This window comes from Geotrypetes seraphini, chromosome 1 (assembly GCF_902459505.1).
Source record: "Geotrypetes seraphini chromosome 1, aGeoSer1.1, whole genome shotgun sequence".
Taxonomy (NCBI): Eukaryota; Metazoa; Chordata; class Amphibia; order Gymnophiona; family Dermophiidae; genus Geotrypetes; species Geotrypetes seraphini.
Window position 1 is genome coordinate 408,402,282 of NC_047084.1, and position 21,647 is coordinate 408,423,928.

The 21,647-nt window shown below is 41.3% G+C and overlaps 1 protein-coding gene across 1 annotated transcript in view; it reads right to left on the reverse strand.

The window, feature by feature from the left end:
• The window catches only part of ABCA1 (ATP binding cassette subfamily A member 1), a 264,923-nt gene that overhangs the window by 144,711 nt on the left and 98,565 nt on the right, over window positions 1–21,647 (reverse strand). The window contains exons 6-8 of the mRNA XM_033918403.1: window positions 19,200–19,321; window positions 13,949–14,140; window positions 4,575–4,664 (exon numbers count right to left, since the gene is read on the reverse strand). Coding sequence (XP_033774294.1) covers window positions 4,575–4,664; window positions 13,949–14,140; window positions 19,200–19,321 — 404 coding nt within the window. The remainder of the gene's footprint in view (window positions 1–4,574; window positions 4,665–13,948; window positions 14,141–19,199; window positions 19,322–21,647) is intronic.

Consider the following 21,647-nt stretch of genomic DNA (forward strand, 5'->3'; position numbering starts at 1 on the left):
AATGGGACCCTGCATGAGGAGGCGAGAGTGGCAGGGAATTTTGAGCCCCTGCTCTAGCTGCAGTTAAACCAGGTCAGCATACCCCAGGGTGGAAGGGCCTGCCTGAGTAGTTAAAGGCATGGTCACATCATCAGGATCATTTGAATTTTCCATGGGTGAATCATCCCTTGGCTGCGCATGGCCCCTCTGCTGGGGACCCGCGCCCTGGGAAGGAGGAACCCCATATGCCAACAGAGACACCAATGTATGTAGATTTGGCAAATTAATCTTGGCTAGATAAGCCTGAAAGAACATGTTAATAAACTCCAAGGGTAAACTTTTTTGGAGCTCTTTGAGAATTTGTGGGCTTTAGAAGTGGAACTGCAACTGCATTTCGCTGGGGGGACACTTGCGCTGCCCCCCTCCCCGGCCCATTTTTGTCTTTTTGGATTGTTCTCGGATGGACTGAGCAATAGAGCATCCCCACAAGGGTAGAGGAGGCTACAGTCAATGCCACTTCACCCCCTCACGCGCCGCATGGCATGTGGAATATGGATGCTCACCTGTCAGCCATCCGTCGCAAACAGGGCATGTAATTCGAAGTATCTTGCCCTGAGGAGTCCATCTGATGTGTTTTCTTGCAAAAACAAAGCTTGTAGAGGCAGAAAAAAGCTTTAAATTTTTCAGATAAAGAAAATCTAAGATGGCCACCGTAGGAGCAATTTTACTAATAAAACTGCCCTGGAAAATTACAACAACCCCTAAAACAATGTGATTTTAGGATTTTTTGGGGGGTACACCTAGGGCTAATTCCCAAACCACTTAAAATTCCAATTTGGAGACCCCCTCCCCTCCCCAATTGATCTCACAGTCAGCTATTATCTACTACTACATGTTAAACACAGTCACTGAGACCAAATGTGCCATTGAAATAATAACAAATTACACAAGTCAAAATCCATGCAAACCTTTGCAGTACAAGCCAGAAAAATGCACTTAAAATCCTCTACCAGCTTCTTTCAAGCAACCATCTCATTCTCTTATCACATCACATTTAATTTCTCTCATTTTCCAAAAGTCTTTAGTTTTATCTATCACATGACAATTTATCTGTGGAGTTTTATGAATCAAATTGCTTTAAGTAGTTTTAAAGTAAATATTGAGTTTAATACTCTAGCCACGGTCAAGTGCACTTTTGCTTCTTAGACTCAAGAACGGCTGAAATGGCCAAAGGCCACTATAGACTTTCACAGCAAATGAACACTTGTAAATGCACTGAATGTACACACACTAAAACTATCATCAAGAATTCATCCTATACTGTAAAGTGAGCAATAATTGTATGTTTGTACTCATATGTATGTAGGTAAATTTTAACTTGAAAACAACTCTAAGGATTTTAATGAAATGTGGTGAATCTAGGGTTTTTGGGTGCGAGAAAGTGATTTAGCTAGATCTTGAGTTCAAAATTCATTTGGGGGATCATTTGGGGTATTATTCCAATGTTCCCACCTCCCCCTGCAGCCCATTGGTTAGGCATTTCTAACAAAGCTTAGCCAGCCAGTAAGTTGCAGGAAAAAGCAGGACTGAAAGGTTGCTAAGGCACTATCTCTGAAGCTACTGCTCCTGCCTCCCATTGATCAGACATTCCTAAAGAAGTTTAACCAGCCAATAGGCTGCAGAGAAAAGAAGGACTGAAGGTTGGTAAGGCACTATCTCTGAAGCTATTGCTCCCACCTCCCTCTGTAGCTCATTCACCCAACTTCTCCGAGCAAAGCTCAGTCTTCCAGGTACTTTCTTTTAATATCCATTGCTTCTCTTTAATAACTAGTGCAATATTCTTGAATGTAAATTGGAAGACTTGTTGATAAATGCAAAAGTGATGCACATTGGGAATAATAATCTGCATCACAGTTACTTGATGCCAGGGGTCCACCTTAGGAGTCAGCACCCAAGAAAAACATCTAGGTGTCACTGTAGAGTAGACAATATACTGAAATCTTCTGCCCATTGTACGGCAGTGGCCATGAAATCACACAGGATGTTAGGAATTATTAGGAAAGGGATTGGAAATTCAATGTCAGTAGCCAGATAAAGGTCCAGCATTGAATTTCTAGTATTGCCGCAGACCACGTGAGATTGCTGGCAATCTCCCGCAGTCTGAATATGAGCCTGCATATGTCAAAAAAGACATAACAGAATTAGAAAAGATTCAAGGAAAGGCAACCAAAATGATAAAGGGGTGGAACTCCTCTCATATGAGAGAAGACTTAAGTAATTAGGGCTCTTCAGGTTGGAAAAGTGATGGCTGGAGGAAGGGGGGGGGAAGGCTATGACAGAGGTCTACAAAATCCTGAGTAGCATAGAACGGGTAAAAGTGAATCAATTTTGTACTCTTTCAAAAAGTACAAAGACTAGGGAGCACTCAATGAAGTTAAATGATAATACTTTTAAAGTGAATAAGAGGAGATACATAATAAAAATAGACATGAAAACATATTGTATGTTTTTAATGTACCCCATGCAAAACTGATGTAGAAGATAAATAAAAAAAATAATTTTAGCCTGTAAGCTGCCCAGAAGGTGTCGCAGGTGGGCGGGGTAGCAGGATATGAATAAACTGCCATCGAGACAGATATCAGGGAGGACACTGCTTGCCCTGGGATCCTTAACATGGAATGCCACTACTATAGGAGTTTCTGCCAGGTACTTGTGACCTGGACTGGCCACTGTTGGAAAAAGGATACTGGACTAGATGGACCACTGGTCTGATCCAGTATGGCTTTTCTTATGTTCTTATATACTAGATTAAAGATGAAAAACCAGACCAACAAAACAACTAGCTCTGTGTCATTTGGTTCATCAATAAAAATGACAAATAGGTTGCATAATATCAGGCAAGAATTGAAAGGAGATATAAAAAGACGTCCAGTGGGAAGAGGTCAAAAGGGTGTGGAAAAGAGGCCTGAAATCTGATGCCATTTATTGAAACTTTCTAGAAAGAGTGAAGGCAGTTATTAGGACAGTTACTGGTAAGATAACTATGTGCCACTATATGCAGCTGAGACATTTGCCCTAGCTGTCAGTAATCTTATACATCCTTTCTTCCCTTTCCCTCACACTGAATATAAACCAGCCCAACATTAAAATAACCAATCCTTCTTTCCTGCACATTTCCCACAGTATTAAATAAGACAGTCACAGGACACCACATAAAAGTGGCAGAGTGCTATTCTTTGTGTTGGCTATTGTATGTTTTTTTTGTTGTGTGTGTGACTCCTCTACTTTCTCTACATACAGAGCCTTCTTTTGTTAAATTTAAGGCAGCTTTAAAAACCTCCTTTTCCCAGTTAGCCTATTCCACTTATTGTGAGCCTCGATAAGTGACCCAGGAGTAGCGTATACAACCTGCTCACTCTTCTCTACCTTATACTCTGTCCTATTTTATAAATGACAGTCTTTTCTTTTATGTTCAAATCTGTTTTATTATGAATACAAAACAGCAAACAAAGAAGACAAAAAAAGTCAAAGGAATTAACTTCCAACAATACAAAAGTTGTCGCGTTGTTTTGGTAGAACAAGAGTAGAAACCCCCTGCCACCTGTCCCTCGAACCCTACCCAAGCAGCAATAACCTCCCCCCCCCCGAGCAACCCCCCTCCCTTTCCCATGAAGCGTACAGAAGACAACCAACAAAACTCTAATATGCCAAAGGCCAGTGCTCTGGTGGCCCTTGGCAGCCGCAGTAAGAAGCCCCCCCCTCCCCCACAACAAACAATCCCGGTGACCGATCCTGGGAGTGAGCGCGATGGACCTCAACAAGGCTAAGCAAGAGGATTCAAAAGGAGGCTGCGACCTCGAGGAGATAAGGAATCCAAATAGACTCTCCACAGAAGCATAAAGCGATGCCGGCGACGAGGGCGACCAACCGCCTCTCGGACCTCCCACGTGGCTAAAATATGCACCAGAGCTCTGCTGTAAACCACTCTGCTATGCTCCTACGAAAGATGGTGCATTAAATCTGAAATACCATAATGCCTATCCTGGCTCTGTGATCAAAACCTGGCAAAAATGCTTACATGGATTCTGCATGATTTTCAGTAAGCTCTGCTTTTCTTCATCAACTCATTTTCAACAAAACATTTTGAGGTCCACAGTATCAACAGAAATAATTTCTGACAGGATGTGTTAGTATATACAAGGGAAACTAGGATCCTATATATACGTTTAACAAAAAGGACATTTTAGCAACATAGCCAAGTAGCACGGACTAGTGGGTAGCCCATGCTTTGCACTGTACATGTATATCAAATTGATTGAATGACAAGCACATATCTACCCCCTAAAAAAATTTTTTGTATAATGAAAAAGCAAATATCCTGCCATGCCATACACTATGGTATAGCTAAGTAGACTTTATAGACTGGTCAAGTTAAGTTTTTACCGTGTATTAATTTAATCTACCAACCATCTAGATCCTGTATTTTGGGTATCAAAGTCTATAACTTTGAATTCACATTAAATTAAATTTTATTAACATTAAATTCCAGTGAAACAGATAGGAAGATCCTTCCCACGGGAAAAAGAGATGCTTACCTCTTTAGTGAGTTTTTCAAGACTTGTCAACAATGTCTCAGTAGCCTCTTTCAACTCATGGACTGGAAAAGATTTGGCAAATAATCCTTTCTGTAATTAAACACACAGAACAAACATCAATTATTTAAACAGAGCTTGTGTAAACACATGGAGGGCCATTTTCAATAGCGCGTCCAAGTTCAACTTTGGATGTTTCCTGCAAGACATCCATAAGTCGGGGCAGAGAAACGGCCATTTTCAAAAATGCTAGATGTCCAAATTAAAAAAAAATAAAAATAAAAAATTGCCTACTTAGACATCTTGGCTTTCAGGACATCCAATCTTAGGGCACCTAACTTTTTGGGGCATTCTCAACCACAGAAATGTCCAAGTTCAAAATATCCAAATCCAGATCATTTGCATGTGGGAAAGGGTCAGCATTGTAATGGACTGGCCACACAGACATGCCAATAGAGCAACGGGGCACCTTAGAGGGCACTGCTGTGAACTTCACATAAAGAGTGCCAGAAGTACATCTCACCATAACCCCCTTCTAATGTATAGTGATTCCTCCAAAACCTACTATACCTACCTGTCTACTACCCCAGTAGTCCTTATGGCTGCAGTGGCATCTATATGGAAGTATAGTAGGGTTTTGGTGGGCTCACCAGACTACTTAAGATACCTGTATGATGCTCTACTAAGATTTTCCATATAGACAAGTATATACTCTTTCATTCAGATTTTAGGGGGGTGGGAGGGGGATTAGTGACATATGGAGGAGTATAGGGAGTCATTACTTAATTCCTCCAGTGGTCATTTGGTCAGTTTGCATAACTTTGTGGCACTTGGACGCTTTTAAACCGAGTCTAGCTCCAGATATCTAAGTTCCATTCTGGAAGCCCTGGGAAAAGTTTGATTATCACCGCAAGCTTTTCAAGTCTAAGCACGCCCAAAGCCTACCCATAATACGACTTCTTGAATTTTGGATGCACAGTGGCTGGGATGCCTCACGTTTTGAAAATTGGCACTTGGACGTCCTTGCGATTAGGTTAAATAATTGTTCTTAGATGCAACGGCCACCATATTCACAACACTTGCGTATGTGGTACTGCTTGACTTTGCCAGGAAGAAGATCCCTGGGGTAGTTGATCACATTACCCTCTGTGCCAGCAATAATTAAATCATGCATAGCACATGGCAGCAGGGTTTTACTGTGGAGTCCAGGGTTGGCCCAGGGATATCTGAGTCCAGCAACTCCCCTTACCCTCCCTAACACTCACCCTCTCCTGGTGAACAAGCCCCACCCACCAGTATCTAGCATCCAGAATCTCCTCCCTTTTGGATGGGGTGGATCGGAATACTAAGGCGCTCAAGTGCAGGCCTCTAGACCCTCTGCCAGCACCAAATCCTTTTGCCTCTTCAGAAAGAACAGTAGACGACTTGTAGGCAAAAATAATAGAATGCAAGAGAGCAGATGATGAATGCCAAAAGATCCCTCTCTGAGAACTAGGGTTTATGATACTACAAATGGAATCCAATTAGGTGGATGGGTTTTATTTTCCATCACAGTCTATATCTCTATAAAGGTAAGGTAATTGTTCCCAAATTTCAATAAAAGAATCATTTAAAATAAATGCATGTATATGTTGTCTGTTGCAAGCATTTGCTATCTAAAGTCACTATTGTTGCTTCTTAGTCATGGTCACACTTTCAAAGAGATATAAATATACAGCCTTAAGACTGAGGCTTTCTAAACCACAATCCTAAAGTGCTTACGCCTGAGACTTCTCTGCAGCACTAACAATAAAGCTTCCTCTGCAGTAGTCTCAGCATGAGATCATAGGTCTTTGGGCATCAATGTAAAGAACATAATTGAGTCACAAAACTGTATTATCTATTATGAAAGAAAAATCTTGTTTGTACTGGAAAACTTACTTTCCGAGACAATCCAAATGGAATTTATGTCTTATTCAGCATCTGAGTTCATGCCAAAAGGCTATCCATATTGTTATAAAGTGGAGAATTACAATAACTTTCTGGTCCCCTGGGTCTCCCTCTCAATTGTGGATTCCAGGAACCAAGGCATACTGGAAGCTTGTAAGGATCATCTTTGTACGGTTGCACCTAAACCATGATGTGTCTCTCTTGACAACCCTCATCTCCCATCCACCAGGGGACTACAAAGATGGTAGCAAAACCTCTGCTTCTAATTTAACAGCCTCAGCCAGCCATCATGTGTTATTGAGGGCGTGGACTTCCAGGCTTTGGAATAGGGTGGAGAGGTACCATGGTCTCTGGGCCCTACAGGAAAAGGAGCTAGCAAAGTCAAAATCTCAGGAGATAAACTGGAAAAGACAGTCAGGGAAACAGAGGAGGGCACAATTCAGAAACTCACTGGTAATAGACCATAGGTGGGTGAAGCAGGGAAATTTCATTAAGAAAGAAAAGGGCCCTAGAAGTTGGAGTCTGAAGGAGAGGTAAGGCTGGGTCTATGACTCCTCGCTGCCTCCCAGTGATTCAAGGAGAGCTACAGAGCAAGTTACAAAGCTACATAATACATTCTGCTATTACTTTTCACCATGGGGTGAATATGCTTAACCTGGCTTCTTCTCAGGTTGGGATACTTAGCTCCAGTGTAGCTAGTGCTCTCAGGAAAGCTGGGCGTTTTTACTCAATTATTTGATTATATTATTTAAATCTTTTGTCCCCAGTACATTAATCCCCTCCTTTACAAAAATAAAGTCTAGTTTATTGGGTCTTTATGTGCCACTCTTAATACACCAGTACTTAGCCAACCAGAGATGGCTCCCAGCTGGCTGAATATCACTAAGAGAAAGGGAAAGGGAGTGGGGACTTGTATACCACCTTTGGTATTTCACAGCTGACATTCAAAGTGGTGGGCACTGGAGGATTAAGTTACTTGCCCAGGGTCACAGGGAGCAGCACTGGGATTTGATCTCACAACCTCTGAGTGTACAGGTAGCAGCTCTACCAGTGAGCCACTGGCTAACCACCAGTATTCAGTGGGAGATAGCTGGCTCTCTTCTGCTGAATATCCCAATCGGTGGATTTACTGATGACCGGGTCGCGGCTTGCCAGCTGAACCATGCGGCCAAACAGACCTATTTGGCCACTAGGCCTTAGTGAGCCAGCCGATAACTATCAGCTGTGCCACATAAGTCCACAGTAGCAAAACATAACTTGGAAATTCAATGCTTGTGGCCGTTTACACCTAATATCTGGGATTGTTGTTGACTGCAGGAAGTAGCTGGGCTGCCTCCCATGGGCTGAATATTGGGTCAATAATGCTTGAGTAAAGACTCTTTAATAAAGATAAGGATACCAGGGCACACTGGAGTCTGACATTTTCATAGCAACACAGGATGACCTTTTTTATAAAATGGTTCTAATCAGTTTTCAGATCCATATGGACTAGGTGTATTCCCTGCTATGGTCCTCCTTTTATATAACTCAGTTTGAGCATTCAAGTGTCTCACAAGCATTATGAGTACTTTTTACAACAAAAGATTGAGTTGGGCTTTTTGAGGATTTTATTTTAGTGTGAGGTTGATTTTGTTTAAATTTCAAAAAAGATGCAGCGGGCTTTGCTGCTTGCCAAGAGATTGATATTGTTGCACTGGTTGGACTCTGCTGCTCCCTCCGTCTCTCAATGGTGAATCTTGATGCTGCAACAATTAAAGCTGATATGGACTCTGTTAAGGGGTGCCAGCTTCAGTCTATATGGTCTTCTTTAACAATTTATGCTCGTTGTAATATTCTGAATCTGTAATTGAGTGTTATAATTGATTTTTTGCATTGTTTTACCTCACTCTCTCCTTGTTTTGTGATGGTGTGTGTGTGTTTTGTTTTTGTTGGGTGGGCGTGTGGTTGGGAAGTGTTCACAGGTTGAAATTGTTCTTGCTCAGACAGCTCTTTCCTTGGTGTTCAATTCAAGTTGCTTGTCTTGTATCTTCTGTTTGATCAATAAAAGAGATTTGAAATAAATTTCAAAAAAAGAATAGAAGCCATGCATTTTGTAGAATGGTTATGTCTTCTGCTACAGACTGCCTTCAGAGCACTTAGGTGGAAGGTTTCAACATTCAGAATACTTTCTGGGTGATATTCAGAGTGAGAGGTCATAGCAGCATCTACAGAAGCCAACCACAAAGGGCAGGAGAAAAGGGGCCTCGCTCCTGGCCCCAAAAGCCCCACTAGGAGCACCAGGAACACAGGTAGGACTGGGGCAGGGGGTGGGGGAGCCTAACATGACCTTGAGGGAGGGGGCAATTGGAAGTCCTCTTTGCAGGGGGTGGGATTTGATTCTTGCAGGCTGGGGGGAGGGGGGGAAGGTAGATACCTATACCCAATATAACCTCCCCAACCCTGAAATGACCTGTCTGAATTAGATTGTAAGCTCTTCTGAAAAGGGACTGTCTACTGTATGTTAAAATGTACAGCACTGCGTACACCTTTCAGCGCTATAGAAATAATAAATAGTAGTAGTAGTAGGAAAGGGGTGGTTTTTTTTAGAGGCCGGGAGGGGGATCAGGGCTCCTTTAAAGCTAAATTGTAGTTATGCAAGTCCCAGCCAATATTCAGCCGTCTTATGCAGGTCCTAGCTGAATGGCAGCCAGGATCTGCATAGGTTCCAGCAGCTATCCCTACCAAATTTAGCCCCACTATTCAGTGTCTGTGCCTGGACATGGCCTGCAATAGTAAGTGTTTATAAATGCTGACCACCACCAGCTGATTTTATCACTAAGAAATGAACCAGTTTCTTTGTTCAGTTCCAAGTCATTTGGAGGCCTGTTTTGAAATCTCGTTTCCAGTCACATTACTTGGGGTCAGTATAGTTTAGCTAGACATTTCCAAATCTTCTTAGATCCAGGGTCACCAGCTCTAGGGATAATTCCCCGAACTTGCCTTGCGTCTCTGTATGTTTTCTTTGGACTCCAGCCCCAGTACAGAGGACAACAATTAATGGCCTTTGGCATTTTCAGTTGAAGTATGTTTTTGTGTTCATGCCGAGATCATGTGCCTTGCAGTCTTATGTTACAGAGTTTATACTGCTTGCAAATTTGCTCAAGGAAACACCACAGGGAGTTTTGGTTTTATTTTAGCCTTATACTGAGATTTTGCCTCAATACAAGAAAAATGCCACATTACCAAAAATAAATTTAACTCAGAGCTCAAAGAGGCCTCCATTTGTTGGTTGCCGGTATTCTAACAAAGATGCATTCACAATAGATCTAGAACGAAAGTTGATTGGCTAAAGAAAGTAGTCAAACCTGAATATCATAGTGTGAACACCGACCTAGAGAGACCGTCGCTTCTAGCATATGAGGAACTGCAACATCAGTTCTGTGTTTTCAACTTCTTGAACATTTTGAAACATGAACTAAACTAAACCTCATTCATTGATACCGAGTTGGTTTTATTAAAAAAACATTTGGCTCAGATAGTACCAGATTACCCACCCCTCTCTTCCCACTACTTGCCACTTAGGGCTCCTTTTACTAAGTCGTATTAGCGTTTTTAGCGCACGCAGCATTTTAGCACGTGCTAAACCCGCACTACGTGGCTAGAACTAACGCCAGCTCAATGCTGGCGTTAAGGTCTAGCGCGGGCGACAATTTAGCGCGAACTATTCCGCGCGTTATAACCCTAATGCGGCTTAGTAAAAGGAGCCCTTAGACATAGACCAGGGGTCTTCAAAGTCCCTCCTTGAGGGCCGCAATCCAGTCGGGTTTTCAGGATTTCCCTAATGAATATGCATTGAAAGCAGTGCATGCACATAGGTCTCATGCATATTCATTGGGGAAATCCTGAAAACCCGACTGGATTCGGCCCTCAAGGAGGGACTTTGAAGACCCCTGACGTAGACAGTCATAAGACCAACCACATTCTTGAAATCTCTTATGGATAGTTTTTACCTGCAAAGGAGGGAGACGCTTTACTTTCAATATTATCCCCTCTCATCCACTTTTTATGAAGATAAGGTAAAGTTATGCATTTTTGAAACACTGAAACTACCCCAGCTGTATTCTCCCCTGATCTAATTCAAACTATAGGGTGAAAGTAAACATGTTGTTGCTATACATAGAGGAACATTTTTGAAAGAACATCTAAGTCTACATTTGGACACTTACCACAAGACATCCAAAAGTTGGGACGAGAAAACGTCCATTTCTGAAACCACTAGACATCCAATTTTAATTTTCAAAATGACCTAATTTGGACATCTTAATAGTCAGGACGTTCCACCTTAGGATACCTAATTTTTTCACCATTTTCAACCTCAAAAACATCCAAGTTCAAAGTGTCCAAATATAGACCAGTGGGACATGGGAGGGGTCAGCATTACAATGGACTGGCTACACAGACATTTCAACAGAGCAATGGAACACCTTAGAAGGCACTGCTATGAACTTCACATAAAAGGTGCCAGATGTACATCTCACCATAACTCCCTTATAAGTTTATGGTGAGCCCTCCAAAACTCCCTCAAAACCTACTATACCCACCGGTCTACCACCCCAATAACACTTATGGCAGCAGGCAGGGCCGCCATCAGAAATTTCTGGGCCCCTTACTGAGCAATCCTATTGGGCCCCCCACGCACCCCTTCCCCCCCCCCCCCGACACCTCCCCTTCTTCCAAGGGCCGAATACACACATACTTTTCTGCTAATGCTCCACCTAAGCCAGTCCCTTAAAATCTTCTCACGTCCATTGGGTGATTTGGCATAGAGGAGATATTCATAAAAAGAACGTCCGTCAAGATCTTTACTCATAGACTGTGCCATTTGCTTTAAATCGTCTTCCATCATTAATCCAAATTGCACAATTCTTTCTCTGTCTTTGCCCTGAATGGCATCTGGCCACATTGCTGGATCCTTCCAGTCAACAAATTTATGAGCAGGTGCGGAGAACGCATTTTTAAACAAATGTAGTTTATCCTTGTATTCCTTATGTAATTTTAATCATCTATGGATATGTTTGTATGTTTATTGTTCAAATGGTTTTATTTATTTCCCCAAATTTATTTTTGTTATACGCATTGAAAATATTTGATATTGCGTTTAAATCAAAATCTCAATAAACTTGAAACTTGAAACGAGTGCCCGTGAGATTGTGGGAGGGTTAAATACTCAAAACTTAGAAGAATAACAATTTACTTAAAGTTTTTGCTACGCCAGCTTTCTGGTATCTTTACATACGTAGCATATGTAACACCCGGGGCCCATCATTTTTTGGCACCCCCCCATCTGTAAGAAAAACATGATTTTTAGTAACAAACCACACGTCACACATGAGTACCTAGGAAAAGGCAGCATCTTACATATTGCAGTGAGCAGTACATCAATACACCCATTGTAAAACTAAACAAGCCAGACCAGCACAGATCAATCCTACACCGTCAATCCTAACAGAATACCATGTCTTTCGAACACACAGAACACAGAAAACACCTTCGCCTATGTCATCACAAACTAACCCCTCACTCTTTTACAAAACTGTAGTATGGATTTTAGCCACAGTGATAACAGCCCTGACGCTCATAGAATTCTGAGCATCAGAGCTGCTACCACCATGGCTGGTGCTAAAAAACACTCCACAGTTTTGTAAAAGGGGGGATAAAATAGAAATACACAGTTTCAACGCTCTAGCTCAGAGGTGCCCAAACTTTTTGAGCTTGTGAGCTACTTTAAAATGACCAAGTCAAAATGATCTACCAACAATAAAATTAAAAAACACAAAGCACACTATACGCTGAGAAAATGTTAATTATCATTCCTATTCTGGGTTTTTTTCAAAGAGGTCAAGGCAGATGACTCTATGCATTGTCACCTCAGTAACAACCATACAAAAATAGACAAATATACCCTCCATCCTTTTTATTAAACCACAATAGCAGTTTTTAGCGCAGGGAGCTGCGCTGAATGCCCAGCGCTGCTCTTGACGCTCATATGCTCCCTGCGCTAAAACCACTATTGTGGTTTAGTAAAAGGGGACCATATTGTAAAATATAGACAGCAGATATAAATTCAGAACTGTGCATAGTAAGTGAAGGAAAGTTTTCATCTCTGGGAATTTACCCAGTTAACTATTAAGTTATTTGGGCAAATTCCTTTGAAAACTGTGGTAATACTGCCTCCACTTTGCTAAATTTAAAATAAAATCATTTTTCCTACCTTGTCTGGTGATTTCATGAGTCTCTGGTTGCACTTTCTTCTTCTGACTGTGCACCCAATCTTTCTTCCCTTCTTTCAGCCTGTATGCTTCCTCTCCTCCACACCTCATTCCCTCCCCCAACTTTTTCTTCCTCTCTTCATGCCCCCTTTCTTTTTTTCTTCTTTCCTTCTGTTTCCCTGCCTGCCCCCTTTCTTTCTTTCTTTCTCCCTGCCGTTCCCCAAGCCACTGCCACTGCCGCTGCCATCGGGGAACAGGACCCACCAATGGATAACAGGCCCCAAAGCCGACACCGACGCATGCTCTCCCTGCTTCGGGCCGATCAGTCTTCCTCTTCCCGATGTCAATTCTGCCGTCGGAGAGGAAGTTCCGCCCAGCCAGGCAGCGATTGGCTGGCCCGAACTTCCTCTCCGACTGCAGAATTGACGTCGGGGAGAGGAAGACTGATCGGCCCGATAGATTAGATCGCCAAGACAAAGTGAGTCCTGCCTTAGAACACTGCCTAGGACCCTGGGGGAGCCCGGGCCCCCTGTCAGCTCCGGGCCCCTGAATGCAGGACTGGTAGTACTGCCCTGATGGCGGCCCTGGCAGCAGGTAGCACCTAAATGGCAGTATAGTAGGATTTTGTTGGGTTTTGGTGACTTCACATTTTCCACCAGAAATGTAGTGATTAGAGTGGTTTATGGGCCTGGGTCCTCCTCTCTCTGATTCACTAGCTCACCCACCAGGCTACTTAAGATACCTGTGTGCTGCTGTACTAGGCTTTCCCATACCAAGTGCTGCTGTTTTAAAGATAGGTATTTACTGTTTCATTCACATCTTTGTGGGGGTGGGGAAAATCCAACAGTCCATTTCTGCAGGAAACACATCACCTTTGCTTGCTGCTTTCCCCATGAAGTAATTCCATATTGTGTGTCTACCTCCTGTACACTTAGTGGACTTCATGCCAGAAGGTGTTGCATTTGATCCACTGTCAATCAATAACTTATTTCCAGCTATCTACTGTATATTGAATATCTTTTCTCATCTCTGTTGCCAGTTGATTGCAAATAATGGCCTCACTTACAGGAGAAACTACAAAGGACTCTAGCAATTCAAGCTTCTCTAATTATTTGCTCTAGTAACATTAAGAAGAATTATGACAATCAGTATTAAATAGCAGAACACTGCTGCCTACATTTAAGCATTTCATCCTCTTACCTTCATGGGTCCCAGGAGATCTATGTTAGAGAGGAATACTTTCTCGGCTGTTTTCAGCTGTTCCACAGTCATGGCACAAATGGTGACCTCGCTGAGTGCAGCCACTGCCTTATTGTGGATGGTAACAAACTCGGCCAACTTTGAGCTGTTGCATAGATCCTTCAGTCTTATCTTGTGCCCAGATAGCATGACCTGCAAAAAACATACATCACGTGTGACTCAGTTCCATGTTCTCTGAGAAGTAATTAGAAAATTGAGGGTGTTCCACTTCTATTTTCCACTGTGCTATAGAAGTCAGAGTTCTCATGCAGCGAATACTTTACCTTTCATGTAATATCAATAATTATATTTTTATTAAATATCGTACATCCTCAAACATTTAAAAACATATCACTGCACTAATAATAATTATTATTTTATTAACCAAAAAAATGGTTCTAGGCGGTTTACAACAAATAATAACTAGTCATACAGTGAAGAGTACAATTTAAAAGGAAAATACAATTCTAAGCAATGTACAATGAATAGAAACTGATCCTACAGTGGAGAATATAATTTAAAAGAAAAGTACAATTTTAAAGAATGGATCTAAGTGGTTTACAACAAATAAGAACTGATTGTACAGTAAAAATGTGATTTAAAAGGTGATACCTTACATAGAAGAAGCATAGAATTTTTCAAATAGTTGGGTCTTCAGTAAATTTCTAAAATCGAGTAAGAAGAAGATCCTAACATAATTTTACCGAACCAACCATTCAATTTAGCAGCATGAAAAGAGAGAGTTCTCTCCAGAAATCTTTTGTAACGACATAATTTAACAGAAGGAAATGCAAATAAACAAACTCTGATTGTGACCTTATTTGGGTGGTTCAGAGAAAAATGGGAAACAAAGTATTCAGGTGACAAGCCCAAAATAGATTGGAACTGATACAAGCAAACTTAAACAAAACTCTGGCTTCAATTGGCAGCCAGTGAAGTTTCAAGTAACATGGTTCAATCGAAATGCGGTGTTTTGAACCACTCTCAATTTTCTTAAAATTTTCTTGAAAGCACCCAAATAGATAATATTACAATAATCAAGAATACTTAAAACGGATGACTGCACTAACAAATGGAATGAACCTTCATCAAAGTATTTTTTAATAGTGCGAAGTTTCCAGAGCACAGCAAAGCATTTCTTCAATAATAGATCAGTATGATGTTCTAAAGTGAGATGTTTATCTATAGTTACTCCCAATATTTTTATAGACTGTTCTATAGCATAGTCAAGGCCATTCAAGTGTATCGATGTTTCTTTAATCTTATCACTGGGGGTTGCAAGAAAAAATTTAGCTTTTTCTGGATTTAGTTTCAGTTCAAAAGCAATCATCCAACATTCAATCTGATTCATGATGGTCGTTAAGAAATTTGTGATCTCAACTGTCAGACAAGTTAGCGGTATAATTATTGTAATGTCATCCGCATAAATGTAAAATTTAAGATTGAAATTATACAAAAGGTTTCTCAGTGAAGCCAAATAGATATTAAACAAAGTGGGGGATAAAGGCGAACCTTGTGGAACCCCACATTGGTTTTCCCAACAATAAGAAAAAGATTAGTCCTTGAACACCTGGTATGATCTGTTACCCAAAAATCCTCGAACCAGTTTAAGACCTTTCCTGAGATACCAATGGTAATATTACAGTTATAAACAGTTAAAACAATATAAAATACATGTACCCAAGGGGCCTAGCCAGCAGTCAATTTTTGGGGAGACCCACAGGTGCACTGTGAGGTTTATGCAATTCATTTTAACTCTCCACTTCCCCAACTGCCGCTGCATTAGAAACACATCTGCTGCGCTCTTCCCCTCCCCCACACAAGTCCCGCTTGCTCTATCATTCTCCCCCGTGTCCCTGCAATCCTACTACTACTTCTACTGATTATTTCTATATTGCTTCTAGATGTACACAGTGCTGTATATTACCACATTCAAGGGAGAGTCCTTGCTCAGTAAGATTTACAATCTAACTAAACAGATAAACAAGCCACGTAGAGGGTCAGGAAATTTATCAAGCATGGGTGCTTAACAAGCAAGTGGGGGTTAGGAGTTAAAAGCAACCTCGAAAAAGTGGGCTTTTAGCCTGGATTTGAATACTGCTAGGGACAGAGTTTGACTCAGGCAGTCTGTTCCAGGCATATGGTGCAGCAAGAGAAAAGGAACCTAGTCTGGAGTTGGTCCTCCAGAGTGCCATCAGATGACTGACACAGGCAGTGAAACAGACTTCTGCAGCTGGTCCTACCAGAGCTTTTCCTATATCACATCTGTTCACAAGAAGTTACATAATAGGAGGCGGCATCACATCCTTTGTTGTGTAGGTCATTTTTGTCCCTCCTTGCATTCTTCCAACTCTCTTCTACCTTGTGCCAAAGCAACAGCAAATATATGCCCTCAATCTGATGCTTCTGAAAAAGAGGAGCAGCACATTGGCAAAAATAATTGGGGAAGCCTATAGCACTACTTACAATCCTCTATTTTTTCTTTAGATCCTCTAATTTTTCTTTAGATAAACGGCCCAAAAACTGGCACCATTTCAGGGTGATTTTCAAAGCTGTATGAGGCCGTTCAAAAAGTATCAAGACTTTAATTTTTCTTGCGTAAACAAATAAAGCTAGGGAGGCGTGGTTTGGTGCACATATGTACGCGACCTTAATGTACATGCTTGAATTTCTGCCCGCCTACAGAAGCTGTCAGTTGCCAGCAGACCACCGATGAGTGAGGAAGTTGAGGTGAGCGCCGTCCGATTTTCATTTTTGACAAAATGACAGGAAAAGTTGAACAATGCTACTGCATTAAATTTTGTGTAAAGCTTGGCGATTCCCAAGTGGAAACGATCCACGAGATTCAACAGGCCTTCGGGGATGAAGCAATGGGCACCTCACAGATAAAGGAGTGGTGTAACCACTTCAGAGATGGCTGCACATCAGTGGAGAGTGAAGCACGTTCTAGTAGGCCTTCAACATCCAGAAATGAGAATGTCATTGACCAAGTGGACCCTGGTGGTGCAGGATCGTCGAATCACGATCAGAGAACTTGCAGATGAGGTGAGCATCAGCGCTGGATCCGTTCATTCCATTTTGACCAAGGATTTGAGCTTCAGGAGAATTTCAGCAAAGTTCGTGCCAAAGCTGCTAATGATCGAGCAGAAGCAACTCCGTTTGGAGATCGCACAGGACATGCTGGAGACTGTGAACAGTGATCCCAACTTCCTCAGCACAGCGATCACTGGTGATGAGTCCTGGGTTTATGGGTACGACCCAGAAATCAAGTTGATGTCATCACAATGGAAGCATTCATCATCCCCGAGGCCAAAAAAAGCAAGGCAGGTCCGCAGCAATATCAAAGTCATGCTGACCGTCTTCTTTGACTCCAGTGGCGTGGCTCATCATGAGTACGCACCACACGGCACAACCATCACCAAGGGGTTCTGCGTCGCCTTCATAATGCTGTGAGGCACAAACGGCTGGACCTGTGGGCAGCAGGCAATTGACATCTCCATCACGATTAACGCACCTGACAATTCTTCACATTTGATACGGAGTTTCCTGGCCAAACACAACACACCTGTGATTCCTCATGCTCCCTACTCTCCGTCATGGCTCCGTGTGACTTCTGGCTTTTCCCCAAGCTGAAAATGCCCCTGAAAGGGGCCACATTTCAGTCAAGAGAAGACATCATGTAGAATGCGACGGACCAGTTGCGAGCAATTTCAAAAGAGGCGTTCTAGCGCTGCTTCCGACAGTGGCAGAACCATTGGAAGAAGTGTATGGCAGCACAAGGGGACTACTTTGAAGGAGATTAGTATAAGATTGTTGTATCTGAATACAAGTATTTTTTTTATGAATAAAGGTCTGATACTTTTTGAATAGCTCTCGTGTATCCACCAGAAAAGCCCTGCTGAAAACTGATCATACCCTCTGCAGGAAAAAGTATCTACACTAGCTTGCAGCATACTTTTACTTGTGTCTGAAAGAAGATAGGGAAAGGAAGTTTGCCTACATCCCCATGACTTTGATGGAGAATATCTAGCAACCATCAACTTATGGCTTTTATTCTCAAAGTCTCATATGTTGACTTTCTGCACATATGCATGTTTGCATATATGATCTTGGTAACAGGAATTTTGTGGTTGCGTCGCAGGTGACTAGTTTCACATATGGGATTGTAGCCCTGAAGAAACCCCCCCAGGGTGAAACATGTTGGCGTATTCATCCCTTAGAATTGACCACCTAAGTTAAGTATAAACTATAAATTATTTATCAAGTTTCCACTAAATAATTATGAATTTTAAAGATATTCATTATATTCAATCTACAATCTGAAAAATAGATTCAAGTGACCCGGTGAGGACCAAATGCATAAAGCCAGGTACTATGAAATGCACTTGAGTATCTTGGTGGCATTTCTGAGGGTCTGAAGATTTACGATATATGCGAGGGTGATGGTCAAAGTTCGACCATTCTCCAAATATTGGTGATATATCCCCTCTCACAAACATTTTGAAACGCTGATTACTAATTCATGTTTGCACATATGGGCATAAATATATCAGGAATGCACCTTGTTCCCTTGGCTGGTCCAGTTTTCAAAGGAAAAACCACCCACCCAGAGCTTTCCTTCAGAAATATGCTGGAGGCTTACAAGTACAATAAATCTACAGGCCCGAATGCACCACAGACTATTTTAAAAGATTGCCCCATACTTAGTACAAAGGAAAAAATGCTCCCCTCGCAACAATTTTTCTGGATATACCTTCATTATTACAATACATCTCAAAACCCTCCCAGCTTTTAGCTTTTCATTTAATTCCTAACCTTCCTCTCCCATCAAACATTTCCTGTATCTTGGTCAGATAAGGAAGGGAGTGCCCCATAGATGGAAGGGGGCCTCCTAAGATGATGTTTAGCGATAGTAGTTTTCCATAACGATTTGATATATTTCCTCTCTAAAAAAATTCCTACTTCAGATTCCATTACAACCAGTCATCTGTTTATTGGGTAAAAAAAGAAGAGAGGGGAACATGCAGACTTAACATCCTCACATCCCCTTCAGCATCCATGTTTCCTCCTTGCTATCCATCTGTTTTCAGTGTCCATCTTTCGTCTAGACTATAAGTGACAACTTATAGCACTATATAAATGTTTTAACAGGAGCAGAAGTAGTAATAATATTGCAACCTTACTTTAGTAAGTATCTGAGCAGTGTTCTTACTTGTTCAAGATGAATGTCAGCATTCATGATCTCATCCACAGCAAAGTATGGTAAAGAGAGATTGTGTTGGAGATAACTAGAGAAACTCTCATTCTGCCCCAGGAAGTCTTGAAGTTTCACACCTGTCAGTCAAGAAGATAAGCAACACTTGAGCTTGTCCGTGAGAGGCTACATGAATGATGGAACCAACCAAAACTTGAAAATGAAGAAAGCACATTTATCCCCCCATCTTAAAGGAAACTCATGTTATTACCCAGTTCAGCACAATAAGGCATAGATGCTGTTACCATTTTCAGCTCCACTAGATTTAAGAAAAAAGTGAACTCATCTGAAACAAATTCACACATGCAGAGAGCTTGTCAATGGGGGTTGTCTGGGGCCCAGTTCTGTTTCTCTCTCTCTCTCCCATCTCTTCCACAAAAAAAATCATACCAACAGCACTCCTCCCACAATGAGCTTGTAAAAATCCATCATTTATCATGTATTGCACCATTAAATTACAGAGCAGTGCTGGAAATGGTCACTGACACAGTTTTAAGCGAAACATGATCATGTTGGGTGATCCTGAGAGACAGTCTCCATTTTTGAGATACTCTCTCTCAAAAACTATATAATCTCTATGGTCCTGATATTCAGCCCATGCAGCAATTCCCAGGGCTGTATCCAGCCACTGGCACTGAATATCTGGGTCAAAGTTCATCCCCTCGAACTTAACCTGCTAAGCTAGTATTCAGCAGCTGGCTGGCTAAGGTTATCCTCTTTCAGTTGCCCTGCCTCCTTAAAAAGGAGGGAACACTTACTTGGAGTATTCAAGCCCTTCACATTTAATGACAGACAGATAAAATTAGACATCTACAAGTATAATATTTAGGTATGTCTGGTGTTTGGAAGATGATAACAGAGTGTGGGGCTACCAATCGTTTAGGACTGCTTCCACGGGAATTCTCTACTGTTTTGACGTCTAATTTCTAATCCCCCCTTTTGTCCTCCTCCCCCTCTTCCCACAATCCCTCCACCCTAATCCCCATCCAACCTTGGCACCTCTCTGAGAATGCCCTCAAAAAAGGGAGGAGGGAGACAAGAAACTCCTCCACATGCCTCCTCTGATTTTTTTTCTTTTGAAATTTTTCAAAGGAAAATGCACAGTTGAAAAGACAATTACATTACTGAAAGATTCAAGGAAAACAAATTATCATTCAGGAAATTAAATTTCAATGTATGTCTGAGACCACTATAAAGGGGACAAGAATGGATAGAAAAAGAGAAGAGTAAGGGAGAAAATCTTCTCTAATAAGGAAATGTGAGAGAAAAAATAAAAAAGGAAGGTTAGATGGTATCCATATATAAAGCAAGAACTATATTAACAAACATGAGCTAAGGAGAAGAAATAGCCATTAGAGTTGGAATAATTCTAGCTTCCCCCCTCCCCTCCCCCCCCAATTTTTTAATGTGATGGTTATAAAATCCTATGATTTTTTAAAACAATTTCTATTCTGTCTTTAAATCAGGATCATAAGCTACATTAGCTTTGGAGAGTAGTAGTAGTAGTAGTAGTAATAATTATGGATTTGGCATTTGTGTTCTGTTTGTGTGACCAGGGTATTCTATTATAATCAATTTCACCAAAACACCTGTGTCTTTCAATAGTATGTATGCTTGTTGAGAAATTCACTAATCATTAAGCATTAGAGAACTGCTTATAGATTCAAAACATCAACACATTAATTTTATGGTTCTCAGCGGCACCACCTGGGACTCAAAACACTTTCACAGTCCAAGGCTTTACGTGTCAGCTCGTCATCGAACCCCGTTTCAAAACTTATTTTATTTTCTTATTTTATTTGAAACTTTAAAAAGTACTTAGCTTTGTGGTCAGGAAGTATTCTGTTAGCATGATTTTTGTATGCAGCATTTTGTAGTAATTTGGCTCATTCAATTATCTCACTAGTGAAGGGGATATTTTTATGGGGGAGGGGAGATGGAGATTTTGTTGATCCTTGTTTTGTACTTGTGATTTATAAAATGACAGTTGTACAGAATATTGATTTTTTATACTTTAATAAAATTATTTCAATGTACAATCATAAATAACTATTCTAGGCCTGGAAGTGATGTCATGTATGTGTTCCACATCATAAATGTCTTATCCATCACTTGTTGAGAAACAGTAGACTACGACATGGATTTTTCCGCCTTTTCAATCCTGGATATATGAGTTAAAAGAAATTGCAGCAAAACTGAAGCATATCTTGTGTAGGCTCTCTAGAGCATTCCACAGAATGTCCAAATCCATAGACAGTTTTGAGGAGAGCTAATACTTTCAGATAGTCCAGGCCTTGAGAGCAAGCATCAACAGACTTTTCCTGTTGTTCTCCACCCTTACCAACATGGGCTCCCATTGACTAGTTTGGGAAAATTCATTGGGGAGGTGTTTTGGGGATTTGAAAA